Here is a 23,989-nt window from a genome sequence, read left to right as displayed (position 1 = left end):
TTGTGGTAAAGTGACTCTTTAACCCACCAGGTCAGAAATTATGATCCTATCATTTACAAAAGATTTTTAATTTCAGGACTTGATCCAACAAACTATTAAAACATGGTGGATTACTATGAAGTTCTAGGTGTGCAGAGACATGCCTCACCCGAGGATATTAAAAAGGCGTAAGTATTCTTTTTATTACCTTAAAATAAGGTTTCATCATGTCTTAGGACATTTTAATCTTGTTTTAAAATTCTTTGAGTTATCTAGCTTTGCAAAGAGGCACACAGCTCATTGCTTCCTATGGTTGAAGTAAACATTTTCTTTTAGTGAATAAGTAGGTTCAGAAAATATACTGATAAAATGTTTATTTGGCTTTGTAATGTTTATTACATTACTACCTTTAACCTTGTGATCTGGCTGGATATGGAAGAAAAGGCCCAGTTACTTACCTAGAATGAGTAATCTACTTAATTCTTGAGGGTGTGTGTGGGGGTGTGTGTGTGGGGGGGGGGTGGGATTTTTTAAAAACCAGTTCCCTGTATGTTGAAAGGATACCCTTATAATTGATTATGGGCCATCACAAGAGTAAGGATATATGTATATATATGGGAAACTAAGATTTTCATTGAAAATTTAGAACATAAAGAAGGAATTAGGTTAACTTGTTGTCCAAGTATAATTTTTCTAATGGTGTTTAACAGGGAAGTATCAAATTGAATCAGAGGAGATTGGTGTCAGAAGAGTTATGGACATGAAGTTATATGGAACAGCAGTTATAAGACTAATTTGCATTCAAAGGGATTATGAAATACTTGCTCTGACACAGTTATGCTGAACTGTACATAGCTGGAAAAATGGATGAAAGACTATGTTCTATAGAGAGCTGAAGTAATTCTGTATTATGAGAATGGGCCAAGGGAAAAAAAAACTACATGGTACACCAACTCTGAACTGCAGTGATTGATTAGTTTCAAGGAATCAACTGGTAGCCCAGCTTACTAAATAAATGACTGTTGACTTAATTATTAAAACAGTGTTGCAAATGTTGCAGTAGAAGCAGTTGGCATGTACACAGTTCATCATGCTTTCATCAGTTGAATTACAGCTACTCTAATACCACTTGGTGCTTTGAGGTCAGAGCTTCAGAATTATTTTTGGTCTGCTTTACAAGATTTCAATTGAAAATAATTTCATATTAGTTATAAATAATTGGCCCATGAGTAAATCAGATATTTTATTTCTATAGCTGGTTACGTTCTCAGTTGGTTGATGTTTCTTAGAATTTACTTGGATTTATTTCTACTGTTGAACATTAGCTGTCTTACATTTTAACTTTTAAAAGGATGCTGCCTACCATTGAAATGTTGCTAGTTGAGTTTATTGGGAATCAAGTGTGCAAATGAGAGCAAACCAAAATCATGCCTAGAAACACTTTTTTTGGTAATTTAATGAAAAGGTAAGTTTTGAATGGAGATTGAAGTATCTTTGTTCTAGAATCAGCAACTTAACTCATTTTTAGGTAAGTTACTCAGTTTTTTTCATGCTACTCGTTTTGCTCCTGATGATATTTTTGAAAAAGCTAAAAACCTTAGCCATAGGATTCTGGCACAAGGGGCTATTGGGTATTAATAGCAATGCTGGCAGAGTGGAGAAAGCACTGGGAGCCCACCACTGATGCTGGCTACCCATGTGATCTGTGGACAAGTCACTTGAGTTCTCTTAGTTGCAGTTTCCTCATCCATAAAAGGAAAATACCTGCTCTGCTTACCTTACAGGTTTGTTATAAGTATGTTGTATTTTTTATTTTTTTGTGGGGAAATGAGGGTTGAGTGACTTGCCCAAGGTCACATAGCTAGTGTCAAGTGTCTGAAGCCAGATTTGAACTCGGGCCCTCCTGAATTCAGGGCCAGTGCATTATTCATTGTGCAACCTAGCTGTCCCTAGATGTTGTATTTTTGAATATTAAAATAAAAGATTTTTAGATCTTAGAGCAATAGTATCTAAAAGATACTTTGGTATTTGCTTGTTATATAGTAAATTATTGCCTGACTAGGGTTTATTTATTATGTTGGACTAGGTAATGTAAGGCAATAGCCTAATGACCATTGGAAACTAGGACTTAATGGGACAATAATCCCATAGGGTAGTTTCTAGACCTTCTTTCTCCATACCTTGCATGATTTTTTTGCCATCTCTGGCACTGTTTTGTGAATTTAATTCCCCAAATATATTTACATTTGCTTTTTAAAAATATCTTGATGGACCAGGTTTCTTATTATTTTGATACATTGAGTTGGCATCCTACCTTCTCCTTTTTGAATTTTGATTGGACCTCCTGGTATAGACAGTCCCTTCACTGATGCACAGTGGCAACTCTTTGTGACTTGCCCTATAATCACAGATCTATTATGTAGCACTTGATCCTTTTGTATCCAAGGCCTGCCAGCCCCATGTCTCATATTTGGCTGTCTTGTATTTTTAGTTTATGGTCCACTTACCTTACTGTTGGAGAGAAGATGGGCTTTTGATTTAAAAATTGTTGTATCAACTATCTAGCAAACTATCATTTCTGAAGTACTTTTTTCCTCCTTTTGAAGCTATATTAAGCTGCCATTGTAGGCAAATTGATATTACTCATTCATGTGTAATAAATACCTTTCTCTATACCTTTGTTTGTTCTAGGTATCGTAAATTGGCACTTAAGTGGCACCCGGATAAAAACCCTGAAAATAAAGAAGAAGCAGAAAGGAGATTCAAACAAGTAGCTGAGGCATATGAGGTGTTATCAGATGGTAAGTACCACAGAATTATAATGTACATTGGCTGGATGGTGAAGATAATGGTCTAAATACAAGTATGTACAATTATTTTCCCTTTTAAGTCGATTTTGGCCTCATCAGAGGAAAGCCCTGCTGAAGTTCTAAAGCTTTCCAATTTCAAGCATACAGGACATGAAGATCTAGATTTATCAACGTTCTGGAAAAATACAATTTGACATAGCTTTAAAAAAAAATAGATTGTATATTGATAGACATTTAAAAAGCAATGCTCACCATATCTGGTGAAACCAAGTCTAAAAAATGGGATGTATCATTGGTTTTGTTTGTTTGTTTTGGTCTGGGTTTTCAAAAGAAAATTTTATTTGGTCCTTATTTGATGGATACTGGCTTAACATTAAATATCTAGCATTTTGTTAGCAGTTTATAAGCTGCATAAGTACTTTAATCAGTTATATAAGTCTATTGTTGACTGGAGTAGTTGGTGACTGATAAGTCTTCAGGATGATTTATGAGAATTATCAGTGCTAATTAATCCTGTTTAGATTTCTATTTCCTACTTCTATACCATAGTGATACTGATCATTTATTTTTGTTTTGGTGGGCAGTGGGGGTTAAGTGACTTGCCCAGGATCACACAGCCAGTAAGTGTTTAAGTGTCTGAGGTCAGATTTGAACTCAGGTCCTCCTGACTCCAGGGCCGGTGTTTTATCCACTGCACCACCTAACTGCCCTGATAATGATCATTTCTTGATAGATGCTTTGATACTTTGAATTTTAATCTAAGAAGACTCTTTATTTGGTACAGAAGCTAAATCAAGCAGCCTTGAAATAACATAAATCTGCAAGATTTTTCTTAGGTCTTCCTAGACTTTGTAGTATCATACCGATAGTCTTGTGGTGGTGGCAGATATTGGAGTAAAAGTATTCAGAAGAAATTTGGGTATATAGTCAATAGGTGAATTATTTATAGTTTGTTTAGATTGAATGGGATTAAACAAATTCTAGCTGCCTATTTTTGCCCTGATGATGGTAGTGGTGTATATGTATGCTTAGGGTGGAAAGAGATTTGGATTTTTTATCAGGTCATCAGCTCCAATATGTATTGGCTTTGTGACCATGGACAAGTCACCTATCCTCTCTGAGCCTCTATTTTCTCATCTAAATGGAAATAGTGCTTTGTATATATTTAAAAGTCACTGTAATTTATAGAAACTTCTGCCAAACCCAAATTTCATAACTGTAAATTGGGATTTCATTCTTTAGAATTGTGCTTGAATTTCAGAAACAATAGCAAAATTATAACATTTTAGAGCTGTTGCCCTATAGCAAAGGTTGTCAAATTACACATAGCCTGTGAATTTGGTCCACTGCCTGCTTTGCCTCCAAACTAAAATGTTTTTTTTATATTTTAAAATAGTTTCATTGTATTTACGGCAATTTGTTTGCCAACTCTTGCCCTATATATAGCAACCTGTTTTTTTTTTTTTAAAGAAAACAGAAGTGTTTTCAGTTATTAAAGTATTTATTCTGATTATTTACTTAGTAAGTTTGTTACTTCAGTGTTCCTATTAGAGGCTCGTGAGTAAATCTTTGCTATTTGTTAGAATAGCTGAAGACAAACTAAATGGCTCCAGATTATTATTATCCAGATATTAGATGATATATCAAAAAATGTACAACTAGAGATTAGTTGGCCCTTCTGGAGATTTTAGTTTTGTGTAATCTATTAGTGTTTTTTTTTAATCTTTAGTTTTTTACACATATTTTAGATCGAAAGATAGCATGCCTGGTTTTCACCTCCTTTTGACTTCTGTCAACTTTTTATATTAGTGTGAATACTACATTATAGAATCTGTAAAAGAGTTTCTAGTTTGGGCCATTTTTTCTCCTTTCCTTTTCCTCTTTTTAAAAAAATGTCTGGTTATTCCTTAGTATTCATGAATGTTGCTTATTCAGTTAAATAGGTTATTAACTGTAGGACAGAAGTACTCATAATTCCTTATTGCAGATGCCACATTCTGAAAAGAGTCATTGTAGTGTTATTTTCACTAATTGGTGGTCCCTGTTGATGGTACTTCACTGTCTTCAGTGAGTTATAGATAATATGCTGTAAAAATCCTACTGATATTGAAAGAGAAGCAAAAATTTCTGTAAAATTTAAAAGCGGATGGGCAGTTTATTGCAGGAAAATAAATGCCAAATGTCTAGTCTTTGTGCTGGATTGGGATGGAAGTTTTTGACGGTTCCTCTCAGGTCACTAACATGGTTTGATAACATGATTCTTGGATTTTGGTGCTAAATAACAATAGTGCTGTAATGGTAGTTTTACAGACTAATATTATAATCTCAACTGGGCCCTCGAAGTAGCAGAACAATCCTTTCTAAATAACTCTTTTCTCATTCACCCCAGGGATTGTTGTAAATTTCCTCTTCTCTAACTCTCCTATATTACTATCTCTCCCCTCTCCCTTCCTCTCAGCTGAGGAGCTCACCTCATACCTGAAAATTGAATTTGTCAAATGTACCTTCTTCCAATTTTCTCATGTAAATCCCTCTGACTTTATCTTCCACCATCTCCTTTACTCTAATCTTTATCCTTGACAAGACTAACTCTACATGTCCCTGTGATCCCATTTCCTCAACATGTGGCGGCGCCTCCCCCCCATTGCTTCCACATACATCTGTCCCCTTCTTTCTTCATTCCTTCATCTTTAGTCTCCAACATGATTCCTTCTTATGCCCATGCTCAGGATTCTTTTCCATTCCTCAAACCATGACTAGATCCTACTATTCTAGATAGATTGCCCTGTAACTGTCCTTTTGTTGAAAAAGCTGTTTATACTCTGCCTCCACTTCTCACTATCATCTTAACCCACCCCCCACCAAAAACAAAAACAAAAACCCAGAAATCTGGCTTCTGACCTTATAATTCATCTGAAAGGGCTCTTTCCAAACTTATTAGTGATTTCTTATTTGTCAAATCTAATGGCCTCTTCTCAGACCTCCTCCTTTACCTTTCTGCATTCTTTTCTCCATCCTCCTTTACCTTTCTGTGAGTTTGGTGCATTGTTTGTTGACCACTTGGGTAAAACTGATCTTCCTCACTTCCCTTCCCACCAATCAGTCTCTTTTTTTTTTCTTTCTTTCTTTCTCATGACCAGTCTTAATTGATGCCAATGCCCAGTAACTATGGGTGTCCCCCCAAATTCTCTCCTGGGACCCTGTTTTTTCTCTCTAGTCTCACTTGGTGATCTTATCACCTCCCAGGGTTTCAGTCCTACTCTCTTCTCAGGAACTCCCTAATCCTATGTCATTCAAATGGAATATCTCAAAGGCACCTTTATCTTCTCAACCTCACTCCATCCATCCCTCTCCTGAACCTTCCCTATTACTGAGGCAGCACAATCCTTCCTTCCAGTCCTCCTGCCCCACTTCCCGTTTTGCAACTTCTGGTGTAGTTCACCACTCTCCACTGTGACACTTATTCCTTATGTCCAGTTTGGTTTGCCAAATACCACGTCTATGCTACAACATTTATTTTATAAAAATCACAGCTGTTGTTCTAGTTCACCTTTCACATGGAATAGTTTCCTACTTGTTTTCCCTGCCTCAGTCTCTACCCACTTCAGTCCTTTCTTCACATAGCCACCAAAATAATTTTCCTGAAGTATAGCTCGCTCTGTCCTTGTCATCCCTTCTTCCTAACTCAATTGAGCCCTAGTGGTTTTTCTATTTTGATCAAATAAAAATTCTCCCCTTAAAGCTAATTACAACCCTTTCTTTCCAGTCTTCTTACACATTACTCTCCTCTAAGCAGTTGACTATCTAGCCACACTTACTGACTTGGCATTCTTCAAAGGTCATATATTCTCTCCCTACTCTTTCCTTTTTACTGACTATATTTCATTAATGGAATAATCTCTCTCCTATAACTGTTTCTTATAATTCTTAGCTACCTTAAGGACTCAGATCAAATACTGTCTCCAGCAAAAAATCTTTCCTGATAGTTATCTCATTCTCTATACCCCTCCTCCCACCTGGTAACATCTTCCTCTCGAAGTTATATCTACTTTGTGTCTTGCACATATGTTCATATTGTCTCCTCCGTTAGAATGTAAGCTGACACTTTTTACCTTTTCTTTGTATCCCTGTCATTTTAGCACAGTGCCTGGACCATATTAAGTAAGTTAATTGTATTTTTTTTCCAACCAGAGGTTAAGTGCCTGAGGTCAGATCCAAACTAAGGTCCTCCTGACTCCAGGGCCAGTGCTCTATCCACTGCGCCACCTAGCGCCCCAAGCATTCACTTCTAACTCCTATAAAATAGAGCTAATAGGTAAAAGTTGTTTCTGTCCTGACAATATACTTATTCTGAATTGATGACGAAGAATGTGGCATGCTACTTAGCCATTTCCAAGTGTATTTCATCAATATATAAACCACTGTTGGATTTTGAATGAACTGTTGCCACCAACTGGGAAATAGTTGTAAAGTATTAACATGGATTATTATGGAGGGGGAAGGTGGCATTTAGCACCTACCACAGAGGTACTTTACAAACATTATCTCATTGGATCCTCATAACAATCATTCAAGGTAGGTGCTAAGGTAGGAAACTAAGGCAGACTGCCCAGGACAGCATAGCTAGTAAGTGTGATGCCCCGTTTGAATTCAGTTCTTCCTGACCCCAGGTCCAGTGCTGTGCCACCTAGCTGTCAAGATTATGGACTATTTTATTACTTCCCATAGAGAATATCTTGTGTGATTTGAGTATTTTTTCATAATATGCATAACATTATTTTTTTCTTTAGTCAAAAAGCAGTTATTTATGGCTTTTTTTTACTACATAAAAGAACAAGATTAGAACCTACTTTTGTTTATGTTGTAACCTTTACTACATCTAATTAGTAAATCTCAGAGTTAATAGCCACCTGATTTGAATAGTTATAAATTTTATTTGGAGCTGAAATTAGCCAGCATTTTATATAAGTCTTTTATATTTCATTTTGGTATTTAGTAAGATTATGTTTTACCTTACTCTGCATGTAAACTAAATTTGTAGTCAGAAATCCTTATTGCTGGATTAGAGCTGAAACCTGTAATTAATTTTTCTTTTTGATTACTTGGATGCTTTCTAATAATATTACTATTAGATGACACAAACTATGGCATGTTTTGATAAGTTTCAAACTGAGGAAGCAAAAGCATTATGCTCCAGATCTTCCAACTTACAAGATGAAGTTTTGTTTTCAAAATAGTTTTCAGTCAAGAGCAGAGTACAACTAGTTTGGTATTGAGGTTGTTATCATTGAAAGTTAAATCCAGAGGAGACAGAGCCAAGATGGCAGAGAGAAGACAGTAAGCTGCCTGAGCTCTCCCAAATATGACTTAAAAACAACGTTAAATAACAGATTCTGAAACTACAGAACCTACAAAAAGAAATAGGTTCACAGTCTTCCAAATGGAGATAATTTAAAAGACTTCAGGAAAGGTCAGTCTCACTCAAGCAGGGGAGGAGCACAGCACAGCATGAAGGGGGTAGTTTGGAGGGGGTCGGGGCAAGTCAGCGGGAAGCAACTGAGGACCCTTCATCCTGGCTCAGCGGACCAGCTGAGAGGGCAGGCTGCCTGCTTGGGGGCCACCCACAGGATGGGTGCAACCAGGCCTTTGTATCCCAGCATGCACACCGGAAGCAAAGCCCAGGCCGGTGAGAAATCTGCAAGCCATAGAGGCCTCGGAGCAGAATGCCAGCGACACAGCCCCTATCTCCTAGCACAAGAATCTTGAAAGTTAAATCTACTGGCCTGAATCTGTGAGAATGAATGGGTTATTGTAGAGCACATAACCAGTGATTTTACTAAAAGAATAGGTGTGGTGTGTCTTGGGGTACAAAGCAAGTGCTCTTGCAGATCATCAAGCTCATCTAAATGAAAAACCACAGGCTGATAGTCATACCTATTTGGCTTGAAACAAATCAGTAACTTCATGGCTAATTTCATTCAGAGTGGACAGTTACAAACTTTCCTCTGAATGCAGTCAGATTATAGGTCACAGATTTGGTTTGTTTGGCATGGCATACGATGTTTTTAGTATCCTCATTCCATTTGTAGAGGACTTCAGTTTTCATGTGTCTTGAAAGAAGTAGCAATGGGTATTTATAATTAAGTAGAATAGAGGAAAAACTAGATTCTGTCCTTCAGTGGTACATTAGTTCTTAATCTCTCAATGTAAAAGCCTTGAATTTTTCTTAATAAAAGTGGATAAAGTGCCAGCCCTGGATTCAGGAAGGACCTGAGTTCAAATCCTGCCTCAGACACTTGGCACTTACTAGCTGTGTACCTGAACAAGTCACTTAACCCTCATTGCCCTGCAAAAAAAAAGGAAGAAAAGGAAAAAAGAAATGAAGGATAGCAATAAAAATGTATTAAACTTTTAAAAAAAGTTTGGCAGCTAGGTGGAGCAGTGAATAAGAGCACCAGCCTTGGAGTCAGGAGGACCTGAGTTCAAATCCAGCTCCAGACACTTGGCACTTTACTAGCTGTATGACCCTGGGCAAAGTCATTTAACCTCCAATTGCCTCCTCCCCCTCCCCCCCCCAATGTGAAAAGGTTTAGACATACAAATGAAATATCATGTGATTATTGGTTCCCAAGATAAAAATGCTTTACATAAGTTCTGCATTTCTATTTCTCACATATCTCTCCACCTCTGGTTCGTGCTTGTACACTGGCTGTCATCTATACTTCTGATGCTCTCTCTGTTCACTTCTGCTTCTTTGAACCCCAGGTTTCCTTCAAGATTAGCTCAAGCATCCCTCTCTGAAGGATGCTTTTTCTACTCTCCTCAGCTGCTGGTCTCTTCACCTCTAACATAGCCATCTATCTGTTCTGTATCTTATATGTGCCTAATTATATACTAGTCTCCACCATTATTAAAATCCACCATTTTTTATCCTTTTTTGTATCCCTGGAGTGCCTGGCACATAGTATTATATAGTAAGTTAGTAAACACTTGTGGACTGACAGACTAGATGTCTCCTATGTAGAAAAGACATGCCTCAATCCAGTCCAGTCCAGTCAACATTTATTAAGCGCTCATTGTGTGCAAGGTGTTGGGGATACAAGTCCCTGCTCTCAAGGCAGGAAATACCACACAAAACAACACACAGTTGGAAGGTGTTCGGAGGGCCCAGCATCCCATGGTGCATCTGGTTCTGTGGAGTTGAAACCAGGCAGAGCAACAGATGCAAAGTGGAATGAAGGCATAGTTTGAGTCTCTACCTCTTTGTAAAGGAAGGCATCGGGAGGAATTTGGTGCTCCTCTCTCCAGTCAGAGGGGAGAAGAGGCTGAGAAGGGAGGTGATTGGTGTCCATGAGGGCTTGACTTACATCATGGGGAGTTTAGAAGTGATGGGCTTATTCTGGGAGGGACATCTTGTTTTGTGAAGTTGAAACCAGACAGGGCAGCAGGTAAAAAGTGGGGACTACAAGTCCACACAAAAGTATTATAGAGAAGAGTGTGACAAAATTCTTAGTGCAGCTTGCTGCAGTATGGTAGAAAATGTAAAACTCCATGTCTAGGATAGTGATAGAGAAATTAGAAGTGGAAAATAAGTCAGAAACATTAGAGAAACTTGAATGGAACATTGATTAAATTTGGCCTTATTTTCAGTGCCTAAGTCGAAAAAAACATTTGATGTTTTCTTTTTGTCCAAATTTTTTTTTAAGGTGAGTGTTCAACTGCTTCATGTTCCATAAACCATCTCCTCCCTCTCCAATAATGTCTCCTTCTAGCCCACAATTGCTTTTGCGTGTTCATTCCTCTTAGCGGTAGGCCATGTATTCCACCCCTACTAGGCTGAAAACTCCATGTGGTCAGAGACTATCTTCACTGCTTTGGGCTCACTTGCCTCTGTGTGTGTGTGTGTCTGTAAATTGGGGGAAAGAGTTCCAGCCATGACCTGATGGATCATCTCCCAAAATTTTAACAAGAAGAAAAAATTCCTGTGACGCCTAAAGGATTTTGAAAGATCCATTAGCAGAAAACCAAATTTTGGCAGTTTTTGTCCTGCTGGATTCTTGGTAGGTAGTGACCCATCAAGAGGCTGCACTTCTTTCAAGAGCCAGACCTAAATATGGAGAAGCTTATCACCAGTAGGGATTTCACAGCAAGCCGAGAAACAAAGAAAAGACACCCTCTCTTTTTGCAGGTTACTTGATTATTTTGTGGTTGCCATTTGGCAAAAGAGAGGATTTAGAGAGAAAAAAAGAATATATATATTATTAAATTAAATTAAATTTACAGATAGTACTCTAAATGGAAGATGCTTGTCTAAATATGAGAGTAGGAATCACCATTCTCTATTTTCAATATAATTTTCAAAAGTTACAGATAAAGCTGTAGATGGATCACAGATTTCCTTTAAAGTATTATTACAGAGTTGCTTGGGGCACTGAAAGGTTAAGGTAATCATCATGTTGCAGATAGCACTTGAATTCCAATTTACTTTGATGGGTCCTGTTCATATCTACTTTAATGAGTCTAACTTGGATTTATTTACCTCCTGGAATTCCTTATAAAAATTCTAAATCATTTGAGTCCATTTCAGATATCACAATTTTTCCTAACTTAAGATGGACATAGTAAGAGTCCGCCTGTGTTAACAAGGAAATAGGAGGCAGCTAGATGGCGCAGTGGTAAAGCACCGGCCCTGGATTCAGGAGTACCTGAGTTCAAATCCAACCTCAGACACTTAACACTTACTAGCTGTGTGAACCTGGGCAAGTCACTTAACCCCAGTTGCCTCACTAAAAAAAAAAACAAAAAACAACAACAAAAAAACAACAAGGAAATAGTATGTTACTACTAAAATAAGTGTAAATGAAATGTCGACAAGTTACTTAATTAAACAAAAGTATACACACAAAGAAATTCCAGGTCTTCAGATGAGTATGTTATACATTGTTGAATGTACATTTGGAATGAGAGGATATGTAGTCAAGTTCTTATTTAGCTACTTACTGTCTCTTGGTTTTGAGGAAGTCACTTAACATCTTTGGGTCTTGATTTCCTCAATTATAAAATTAGGAAATTAAACCTAATGACCTAGAATCCTTTCTAACTATCTATAGAGATTGAAATATTAAGAGAAAATGAAAAGATATTTATAACTTAAAGGCAATAGGGTTAAAGTTGGCTAACCCATATTATCAGACATATATATATATATATATATATATATTTTTTTTTTTTGCAGAGCAGTGAGGATTAAGTGACTTGCCCAGGGTCACACAACTAGTAAGTGTCAAGTGTTTGAGGCCAGATTTGAACTCAGGTCTTCCTGAATCCAGGGCTGGTGCTTTCTTTATCCACTGCACCACCTAGCCTGCCGGTGGGGCCCCCCCATATATATATATAATTTTTTTTTTAAGACAAGTCATATAACAGTAAGAGATAACCAATAGATAATATGTGGTTCAGTGGTAAATCCAGCTTAGGGGATCCACCCAATGTGCTGCATGGAGGTGGCTGTAATTCTCTAGCTCATAAAAACCATTGTAATGGTGGACCACAGACAACAGTGGCATAGGTGAGGCTGAGGTGTACCTGTCTGTAAACACACACACACACACACACACTCTCTTTTTAAGTTTATGTGTTATTTACTTTCACCTCTTCCCCAGCATTCTTTTTTTTTTCTTTCTTTCTTTTTTTTTCTTTTTTTTTTTTTTTTGAGGCATTTGGGGTTAAGTGACTTGCCCAGAGTCACACAGCCAGTAAGTGATAAGTGTCTGAGGCCAGATTTGAACTCAGGTCCTCCTGACTCCAGGGCCAGTGCTCTATCCACTGCACCACCTAGCTGCCCCCCCCCCCCCCCCCCCCAGCATTCCTAAAGAGCAGTATGCCTTTAACTGTCCACTAGATGGTAGAGGGTGGGAAGTTTAGAATAGAAACCTGACTAGGTTCCTCAGGTTCTGATCATGATGATTCTAGTGGTGGTCTCATCTTTTTCATACCTTCTGTTATTCTCATGGAGGTATATTTCTTAGGCTACTTTAAATTTTTTTTCTTAGTCTCCAGTGGTACCTTGTACAGTGATTTTCTTGGGTACTGAATAAATGATTATTGTGTTGAATTAGATGGATTCTAAGTTACCATTTTGTGAGCACTGCATAAATTGAGACTTTACCCACTTTTTTTTGCAGTTTTAATATCCTTTGCTTAAAAGGGGATTGGGTTAATTTTTAGAATTGGATGTATTGATCAGTCTGAGCACTTAAGTGCCTCTTATGTGTCAGCCTGGACATACAAAGAAATGAAAAAAAAAAGAGCTCCTTTAAGGGGAAGGAAGAAAGGAAAGACAGTTTATTTCTTCCAAATGTTTATAGCCCCTTATTAAATTTGGTGCTTTTGTCATGTTTTGGATCATATGTATGTGTATATGTCTTAGCTCTTTTGATAGTTAATAAGCTATTTGAGAAAAGGGAGTTGGTTTTATTATGTTAAACTTTTCCTTCCTTATTCTGCCACGAACATTAAATTACCTAAAGTAAAATGATTAAGTTTATTCTACAATAAACCACATTTTTACATTTTTATAAAATTTCTAATATGAAATATCATCCCTTTGTGACAGGTCCTTTTGTTGTTAGATTAAATTATTTTAAAACATTTTGTTTGGATAACAACACTTTCCCCAACAATCCCACCCACCCCTCTGAAATACCTTGCAAAGTATATTCCCCTAAAATGAATGGAATAATGTAGCTTTACTTCAGGGCAGAGACTGGTTTTCTTTTTTCTCTTCCCCTGTGCCTTATATAGTAAGTGATTAAATGCTTAATTGGTTGAGCTTTGAAATGAGAATAAAAACCACCTGCCTTACAGGAACATTGTGAAGCTTAAAACAGATAATGTATACAAGGTATTTTGAAATTTTCTTAGGATTGTTTTATTTTCATCATAGGTGACTTTGAACATTTCAAAGATGATTTTGATTTTGGGGTTTTTTTTGGAAAATGATTCCTTTGACTTTGTTTTCTTCCTGACTTTTATGTTACTGAGGAATTTGGTGCTATGAAAAAATTTGATGTTTGTTTATGGTTGCTTAACAATAGTATCTAATTGGAAATATCTTTGCCATTACATTTGAAGAGGAAAAAGGTATATATCTCAGCTTTATTTTTATTTTTTCCCCCCACTATTTAGCTAAAAAACGGGACATCTATGACAAATATGGAAAAGAAGGATTAAATGGTGGAGGTGGAGGAGGTATGTAGACATTTCACACCAGAAATACAGGTTGTTTTTATTCTCCCAACTTGAATTTTGACTTAAATTATTTTATTGGTATTGAAAGTAAAACAATAAGCCAGATCCTAGAATTTATTGTTAATGTTCTTTTAAAGCTAGGCTCTCATAAGAAAAACAAAAATTAAGAACTCAATGCTGTGTCTATATAATGAATGACCAAGCTTGAACCAAGATTTGAGAGGATACCACTCCATGCCTTTGTAAAATTGAGCAATTTTGGGTTTGTGAGCACATGTGCCATGATATTCTATATGTATAGGGAATGTTGATGTGCATAGCCAGTTTTTTCCTTTAAAACTTTTGTCATTGATATGTTATGGTTTTACATGTTTTTGCCCCTACAGAACCATCTCTATAACAAAACATTAAAAAGAGAAAGAAAGCTTAGCAAAACCAAAAAACACACTTTGCTCAGAAATCTAGTTCCTTGATTCTACAAAGGCATGGAATGGCATCCTTCTCAGTTCAGTTCTTCTTGATTTAATGTGTGTGTTCAGTTACTTTAGAAGTAAAAAATTAAGAAGAGTAGAATATATGTATGCCACACTTTCTTAATTTAACTTGTAAGCTTAGTGACTCCTAGCCCTTATCATTAGACAAAGACAGTTATTCAAACGTGGTTTTGTCTATCCAAAATCAAGTCACAAATTCTTGCATCAGAGTGAAATTGAACAACTTAGTGATCAACTTCACTAAGGGAAACAGAGCTTATGCTTTAGAGTTCTTCCTTTGCAATATACCCCCAGTACTCATTGCTGTGGTCTTTTACTCTCCTGATTAAGTACCTACCTCATCTCCTGAAGGCTATGTAGACTTTCTTTGCCTTTATAGGTAACACTTAATTAAATAAAATTATTTTGAAAATGGGAGAAATCTACTTGAGCTCTTTGGTTACTTTGTTTCCCACATGGGTTTTTTTTTTTTTTTTTTGGTGAGGCAATTGGGGTTAAGTGACTTGCCCAGGGTCACACAGCTAGTAAGTGTCAAGTGTCTGAGGTCGGATTTGAACTCAGGTACTCCTGAATCCAGGGCTGGTGCTTTATCCACTGCGCCATCTAGCTGCCCCTCCACATGTCAATTCTAATAAGGGCTTACTGAAGACAAATGATTTGGTGTTTTTAAAATACACGATTGGTAGTGTATAAACCAGTACAGATGAGATTGGTGTAAAATTTATGCCATTTTGGAGTAAAAATATAATGGGGTCTTGGTTATGTTCTAAGAATAGAACAGAAAATCTTGTCCCTTAAGTTTGCTCAATACTGTGATGGTTACAATTAAATTCATGATTTTGAGCATATTAAAAAAATTGTGTTGATTGTTGTGGATTACAGATGTTAAGATGAATGTGGTAGTTAATTTTCCATCTCTGCTATGAAATGTAAATTCTGCTGTTGTATACACATCAGGACAGGGCATCTTAAAACAAATGATAAACTTTTTCTAGTTAGTAAATTCATAAAATTGGGTTTCTCTAAGTGTTATTCCCTTCCATGTCTGACTTTAACTGTAGCATGTTGTCCCAAAGCAAATGATACTACTTAGGTACAATATACTGATAAGTATAAACTCAATTTTTCTTAAACCATTTCTATAGGTGGAGTTCATTTTGATAATCCATTTGAATATGGATTCACATTCCGGAACCCAGATGATGTCTTCAGGGAATTTTTTGGTGGAAGGGACCCATTTTCATTTGACTTCTTTGGTAAGCTACTGGTTGTGGTGTTGTATTCCTGATATGATGGCACTGTACAAAATTCAATCATGTTCATTAATATTTACTTAATCAGGTTTTTTCCATTTAATTAGAATTATGCCAGTGTCTTAAGCCTTTTTATTTTAAATATATGGGGAATTTCTTACTGTAATTTTACTTTTGCATATGTTATAGAGGCTTCTGACTTTTTAAAAAGTCATCATCTTTTTAAGATAGTTGAAAGTTATAAAATAGGAATTTAAATTTCTTTTACTAACTTGAGGGAAAACTTGTAAGGATTCAGCTGTTGTGTACGTATGTTGGTTCTCATTTGGAAAACTAGTTCTTTGGTTAAGTGTGTGTGTTTGCCACATATAGAAACTTCAAGTGATAGCTTGGTATTCTTCAGAAGCAGAAGTGTTAGTCTAACCTACCAATAATGCTCTTTTTTCTGTGTGGTGTACTATGAAACCTTGGGTCCAGTTTTGTGAAAAGGACGGTGGGAAAGATATCAACAGATCCAAATTCTGGAGATCACTTCTTTGAAGTGAGACAATTTTATAATTAGGTTGCATTTTCCTTGGTAGTCTTATGGACTTCATGATCAAGTAGGTCTCTTGTTTATCTTTGTTACTTTTCTAACATGTGCCTGGATTATTAAAGAAACATTTACTAAGCGCCTATTTTGCGAAGAACTATGGCTAGCCCTCAAGGCTTGTCAGGTACTTGATGTCAGTCAGCATTTTCCTGTTAGTGCTTCTTTCCATTTTTCCAGTTGGCTGTTTGAACTGTCAGGGTGTTCAATGCATTCATTGCCTATGTTTGAGGTCAGGGTTGAAATTTGTGCTGCTACAGCCACTTTTGTCTGCTGGCTCATTGAAGGGGAAACACACCCTGTGTTTATCCCTCATTTCCCTGGAGCCTGATTGGAGAGAATGATCACCATCTGGAAGCCCCCTCCCCCCCAAGGAGGGAAACAAGAAGAGCAGTTCTGTCTACAAAGAATACAGGGGAAAACAAGTGGAGCCCCCTGCCTATCGTAGGCACAGAAGAGGAATTAAATCACCAGCACTTCGGGTAGGTAATAGGTTTTATTTATGGTGCAACTCTGCATGCAACATATCGTAGTGTGGGGATGGAAAGAAATTCCATCATATACTCTCATGATCCCACACTTTTACTATTTTAAACAACCTGATAGGAAAAGGTAAAAACAGTAGTAATTGTTTGCTATTTTCATTTACACAAGTAATAGCTAAAGACCAAATACATACCTAAAAGGGACTAATATTTATGGCAAGGAAGTACAGTGAGTAGGTAGGAAACTTGTTAATCCTTTTATTATGAAGAATGGTCATGCCTTAGCTTTGACTATAAGTATAAATTTGTGTGGATATTGACTAAGATTGAGCATATCCAAATGTCCAGTATGTGAAGCTTTAAATAAACTTAATATTTGAATCTTTACATTTTAATTAATGAAGATAATAATTAAATTTTTAAAAATTCTTCAAAGAAAATAGATGGTAGAAATATAAGTAGTCCACTAGGACTAGTGATTGCTAATTGTTCTGTCAATATTAGTTTTTATATTTCTTGCTATCTTTAGCTATAATATAGAGTACAGTACTCTAGTTGCTCTTTTTTCTTAGGGGCAAATGAAGGTGAGGGGTGGAGAATTAAAAAAATTTTTTTGGAATGGACTGTGTATTTAATGTAAGCATGGGGAGAGGGAAGCCCCGTTTTTGTGAAAACTCACATTATTATTCTTTGGATTCTCCTCTCTGGGCGTAATTTAACTCAGTTTTTTGGAGGTAGGGTAATTAGACTAAGTTGCTGCTTAATTTCTGATTCTGTCATTAGACTTGTTGAATATGGTCTATCTTTAATGATATGAAAAGACTGGGAAGCGTCATTCAGTAATATATGACTGGTTTCATTTAATCCCTGTCTTTTGATTTCCATTTAGGAGAAAAAAGAGGTTATATGACTATGTCAAGAAAGTTAAAATAGACCTCTTTCTAACTTATTTTTCTTGAGTAATTGTTGGATAAAATTTAGGTTATTTCATATTTAAAATATGGATATAGTTAATAATTAAATTGAATTAAGCTGTAGTTAAAAGAAAAAAGTAATTGATAGTAAAGAGAAATTATATTACATGTAAACAAAAACCTTCAAAGAAGCCAGTTTTAAATTGTAATAGAATACTCAGGCCCTCTTTTCTCGTTTTAAAAATCCCTTTATTTTACCACTGCCTGCTGCTCCCTTTTTATATTTATGACTTACATTAGTTTGGCAGTGACACTTCTTCAATCCATTCTTATAGGTCTTCTAGGTGGCTTCCATTTTCAGTCACTAAGGATTTACGCAAGGGAAAAGAGGATGCTTGATGGCTTCCACATGTATGAAGTAACTGTCCGTCCTGCTGGTGGTATGTTTAGTGTAGATTTGGGTGAATTCAGGGATTCTCAAATCTATTTCTAAATTGGGCTTTTAAAAAAAATTTCCATGATGCAGGAGATTTTTCTTATACAAAATTTTTCTTATATAAATCTTTATGGATTTACTCTCTAATTTTTTTTTTGAGGTAACAAGGTTTTTTGGGTTTTTTTTGGTAACTTAGTTTTAATTGTAATTCATTCCACAAATTAATTTTTGAAGCTTTTTTTGATTTGTTCGTAGTGCTCTGGTTGTGTGTGTACATACGTAAATGTTCTTTAACTGTTAATACCAGGCACACTACTGAATTTTTTAAAATTAGACTATCAGCCCCTAGAGTACTAGGTGCCCTGCATCAGAAGCAATGTGGAAAAGTAACAAGATTAGGAAGAAAACCTTTTTGTGGTTGACAATTGTAGAATAGAACTTAGGTAGTAGTAAGACTGGGGAAGACTGAAGGGGGGTGTAGATAATGTTTAAGGACATGGTACACGTGGTGGTGGGCAGTAATTCTTTTGATTGAAGACAGTACAGTATTAAAAGGGTCTAAATTATGGAAGTAAAAAATTGGGTTGGATATTAGCATGAAATTTTCAAGTCAAAAGTTGATAAGAGCACAATTTCCCAGTGGAGCTTAGAGGTTCATCTTTATGGCTTTAAGATCAACTCTGAAAACTGTTTTGAGAGGGTGTAGCTGTAAATACCTACCTTTATGGTGGGTTGGCAGACTAGATGGCTTATCTTAAATTCCCTCTAGACAGCTAATAAAACTTAAGGCATAGTATCCTTGCATTTGCCAAGACGTTAATTGGAAATTTTTAGTACTAAAGGATTATACAACTTGGTTTAGAATGATTCAGCCACTCAAATGCTTTAATAATGATGTCCCTGATGGCACCATTAAAAAAATTTACTGAATTACACATTTTCCTCACTGAACTCGGAAAAACTTATCCCATAAAATGACAATTTTGGGGGTGGGATGAGTGTAATTTATGTTATTTTAAAACTCATTTAAGTAGGTAAGCATAGATCTAAAAATGTTTGTGGGGTCAAAAGTGTTCACAGTGGGGGCAGCTAGGTGGCGCAATGGATAAAATGGATAAAGCACTGGCCCTGGATTCAGGAAGACCTGAATATTGGCCCCAGTTTCTTGATACTTATTAGCTGTGTGACCCTGGGCAAGTCACTTAACCCCCATTGCCTTGCAAAAACCAAAAAGTGTTCACAGTGGCTTTTTACTTAAACATTTCCCCAGAACGCTATATATATATCTATATATATATAATTTTAGCTTTTAGAATAAAGAATTAAAAAGGAGAATTGGAGAAAGGTGTTAGGAAGCAAAGGAAGAGAAATACAAGAGGGAGTTGGCCATTTGGGAACACAGTCTATGAATCTAAGATTATGTTATGCTTTGTGAGCGATGATTTGAACACTAATATGGTGAGTCATTTTACCCTACCAGGATTCGAAGAGCTAACCAGTGAAGACTTGGAGGCTAATGAGGAATTAGATCAGCCTGGTTTTGAGGAGAAAAGTGATGGGTTTGATGAAGTTCCCAGTGAAGATAGCAGTGAGGTTTTGGATGTGGTGTCCAGTGAGGACGAGCTCTGTGTTTCAGGACATCATCAGTATTTTGAAGATTTGACCAGTGAGGAACTGGATGTTATCTCTAGTGAAGAGGAACCAAGTGAGGTGAACAGTCGGGGCCCAGGGGAAGTGCTTAGTGAGGAATTGGAAGTTGTATCTAGTGAAGAAGAAGCAAGTGAAAGGCTTCCCTATTATGGGGATATGGAAGAGCTCAGCGAAGAATATGAAGAACTGCTCAGCGAGGAAGAACATAGTGAGGCGGAACGTGAGGCACTACTGGTTTAACAATAAACATTAAAAGAAAATGTGGGTGATGTGACTCATTTTTGTTAAGATACTTGTTACTAGAATTCTAGAACCCATTTATTTAATAACCAAAATAAACAGGGAACCTCAGCTGTCCTGAACACTGAAGAACACTAGGAAATATACAAAACAAAAATGTTTGAGGATCCAGAGTAGAGGCCACAGAATCCAAATGTTTAAGGCTCAAGGATTTTATTATTTATTAGGAGAAATTGGAGAACCCCCTGGGCCCTTTCTTTTTTAGCCTTTTTGTCTAAAAGGTGATTAGTTTGTTGTTCCCAAGCACATAGATTAGAAATGGGGGTGGGGAGGAGGAGGAGGAGGCCGTGACCCCTTTTTGCAATTAAAAAGGTGATGTCCGGGAAGAAAAAAAAAGTTTTTTGTTTGCTTGCTTGCTTGCTTTATTTATTTATTAAAAGCAGTTATAAAAACTCAAAATGAGTTAACAGCCATCTTTACTACTTATTAATAACCTCACAGAGGGCTTTGTTGTATTACAACATAATATGGTAACTGGTGCTTTTAATAATTTGGCTATTTAATCTTTTATGATTTCCTTTATATTCCCTTTCCTCCCTCCCCCCTCCTTCTCTTCTCTTTTCCCTCCCTCTTTACCTACCTATGATATCCATTATAAGTGGTTTAAATAAAACCATGTTAAACCTAAGTTATATGAAACCGCTTATTCACCAGTGGTGTTGGGAGAAAGCAGGCAGGGGGAAGCCATTTAATGTTTCTGTCTTCAGTTTCCTTTTCTATAAAATGAGATAGCTGTGTTAGCTCTTAAAGATCATTTTTGGCTACAAATCCTGACCCTGAATATGATCTGATATTCTATTGGTGGAGGAGGTGATTTATGTATATTTTGTTTTTCCAACATTTGTTTTTAAATCAAGAAATCCTCATGGAAATAACAAGAGAAAAAAAAAAAAGTAGTCCAGAAGTTGGTATCCCCACCCAATGATAACATGTATGTTATGTGAGAAATATGATGCTGTTATTATTAAACCCAGGGACAAGATTAGTTTACTAAATACATCTAAGAGCCATCTGAACCTCCACTGGTATTTTGGTATTCTTGGCTGTGAGAGCCTTGGGAACATTTAGAATCAACGATGCAGTTGAACTGTTACAAGCTTCCCAACTTAAAAAAAAATTTTTTTTTATAGTTAATACCTCTTCTCCCCCTCTTTCAGTGTTGCTATAATAATAATGCCTACTCATGAATAACAGCAATTTTGAAACTTCAAAGTTTTGTCTCAGTACCTGCATTGCAAAACGTTTAAGATCTTAAATGTGATAGCTAAGAATTGCTAAAACTTAGACTCATTTTTTGTTTAACCTTCTAACTATCTTCATGAAGAATTACAGTTCATCCCAAAAACAGGAAGAAAGAGGTGATAACAACATGTTAATTTAGTGAGCATTTATTTAAGAAAAGTTCAATAGAAGAGCTTAAAATTTACTTCAAAGAGTGGTATTGATGTCTCTGTGCACTGTACCTCTATTTTTTCCCAGGTACTTTGGCTTTGACTGTGCTTATATAAAATTTGAATGGCTTAAAATCACCTGCCAAGAAAAACCTTGGCTACTGGCATCTAAAAGTTCTATGATTACATGAATTTCACAGAATTCTAGCTCTTCACATGGTAAAGAATTCACTTTACAGTATCTAGTACCAGTCACTTAAATCTCAGGCTCAATTAAGGGCTTAAATTTTGTGTTTCTTGAAAAGTTGAAGCAATTATGAGAAATGATTATAGTCCTGGTGGATATTATGAATCATGTAGGATTTTGTTAAATGTTTCTGTTTTATTAGTATACTGTCTATTATTCACCTAAGATGATTTACATAATGTTTGAGGGAAAGAAGAAAGTTGAATTAGGAAGCTAGAAGAATGAAGTAATAGGGAAACAAAGGAACCAAGGTAACACCTGAACTATATCTGAATTATATTTTTATCTGAACTATAATTTACCTTTAGTAGGTGTCTCCTATGAAAAATGTTATTCTCACTGAAAATAAATTAACTATGGCTGTGTGGCTATTGTAATTTGAAAACTAGGTTACTATATTCTGAAATTTTAACTTTTCCTAAAAGATTTGGAGATCGTGTTGGCATTTTATTGCAGAATAAATTTACTGATGGTATTTTTAAAATGAAATTGTTCTTAGCAATGTGTTTTAGTTTTCTGTTTTTTACCCGACCTTTCCAGACTAGAGATTAAGATTTTGATTTTATTATTCAGTAACGAAATGCATAAACCTTCCATTTCTAAAAGTTTTCCACTTTCTTAATCAACAAGAATCTACTCAAGGCTTGAGGTTTTTAAAAATTCTGAGTGTTTATATAAAGTATGATTTCAGCATGGTTTCTAATAAAAGAAAATTTAATTGAGTATGTAGGATTAATATCTATATTACATTTGACCTTTGAGTTTAAGCTATTGCTAATCTTGGGATTATTATGTAATTTGCGGTTTCAATATTTCAGCTTTTGACTAAACCCCCCTGTTCCCAGAACATGCTTTTTAGTAAAGAGTAGTAGGTTTGGATCCTATGTTTTAGCTATTTTTCCAAAACCTTTGAGGAATAATAGTCTTTAGGTAAAGAACATAAATTCAACTAGAAATTTAGGTAATTAGCAATTTCTTTAGTTTTTATCTTCCTGCTTAAACTTGACTGATGACATTAAATGTAGGTGTGGTATGGAGATTAAAAATGATGCATCTTCAATTTTTTTGTTTGCAGGATACACATTGTTTCTTTTTCGGGCATATTTGGTGACTTCAGTTATTTTGATTAGATTCTTTTGCCTGTAGAGCTTGTACTTAGTTTTTTATATCGTTACAGTTTTCTTTCTTTGATACCTACTGTGATTTATTTGTGCAAATATTTTTTTTAGAATCAGTTTTATTGTAGCCATTTTAATTGTATACTAAGTCTTAAGATCAAAACACCAATTTTTATTGTTTACTTCTGTGTTACCGTTTGGGAGGTTTTAAGATAAAGGATAGAGAATGAACAAGAAAGTAGAAATTTGGGGTCAACATTTTAGCAATTAATTATTGAGAAATTAATGGGCAAATTATTTAAAGGGAGCTCTTTAGCATTGGTTGTATTGGTCATATCTGAAAAACATATAACTTAGTTCGTCATCTCTCATGGATCATCTCTGGAAAGACCAGAGGTGGTAGACATGCTGCTTAGTCCTTTGAGGTCAGGGTTGGTCACTTGGAAGGAACAGTGCTTATTTAACATGTTTTGCTTTTTTAGTTCATTTATTGAGGTTTCTCATGCCATACATTTGGGTTATATTATTATTTTTTTGGACAGGGCAGTGAGGGTTAAGTGACTTACTCAGGATCACACAGCTAGTAAGTGTCAAGTGTCTGAGGCTGGATTTGAACTCAGGTCCTTCTGAATCCAGGGCCGGTGTTTTATCCACTGTGCCACCTAGCTGCCCCCTTCCTTTTTTTTTTTTTTTTTTTTTGGTGAGGCAATTGGGGTTAAGTGACTTGCCCAGGGTCACACAGCTTGTACGTGTCAAGTGTCTGAGGCCGGATTTAAACTTGGGTCCTCCTGAATCAAGGGCCAGTGCTCTACCCACTGTGCCACCTAGCTGCCCCTCCTTCCTTATTTTTTAAAGAATCATGTTGTAGGAATGGGTGTAAATTTATTAAGAAATGCTTTTATCATAATATCCATGCATATAACGATTTATGTTAAGCTATCCATAACTAAATCACATTTATATTTCATTTGTTATGAATTCAGTACCAATGTCAAAGTCATCTCTTAATTGGATTTATTTTTGTGATTTTTCTTGAATAGTATTTTTATTTGATATTGTTGCATGTTTTCCTA

General features: G+C 36.0%; 1 protein-coding gene across 2 annotated transcripts in view; it reads left to right on the top strand.

The window, feature by feature from the left end:
- Positions 1 to 23,989, top strand: part of DNAJB6 (DnaJ heat shock protein family (Hsp40) member B6) — a 121,493-nt gene that overhangs the window by 33,538 nt on the left and 63,966 nt on the right. For both annotated transcript variants that reach the window (XM_043965181.1, XM_043965180.1), the window contains exons 2-5: positions 77 to 167; positions 2,671 to 2,780; positions 13,977 to 14,039; positions 15,679 to 15,789. In XM_043965181.1, the coding sequence (XP_043821116.1) occupies positions 103 to 167; positions 2,671 to 2,780; positions 13,977 to 14,039; positions 15,679 to 15,789 (349 nt within the window). In that variant the 5' untranslated portion in view covers positions 77 to 102. The remainder of the gene's footprint in view (positions 1 to 76; positions 168 to 2,670; positions 2,781 to 13,976; positions 14,040 to 15,678; positions 15,790 to 23,989) is intronic.

Source organism: Dromiciops gliroides, chromosome 5 (assembly GCF_019393635.1).
Source record: "Dromiciops gliroides isolate mDroGli1 chromosome 5, mDroGli1.pri, whole genome shotgun sequence".
In the NCBI taxonomy this organism is placed as follows: Eukaryota; Metazoa; Chordata; class Mammalia; order Microbiotheria; family Microbiotheriidae; genus Dromiciops; species Dromiciops gliroides.
The sequence above is the reverse complement of the archived record's forward strand: the minus strand, read 5'-3'. Positions and strand labels throughout refer to the sequence as shown.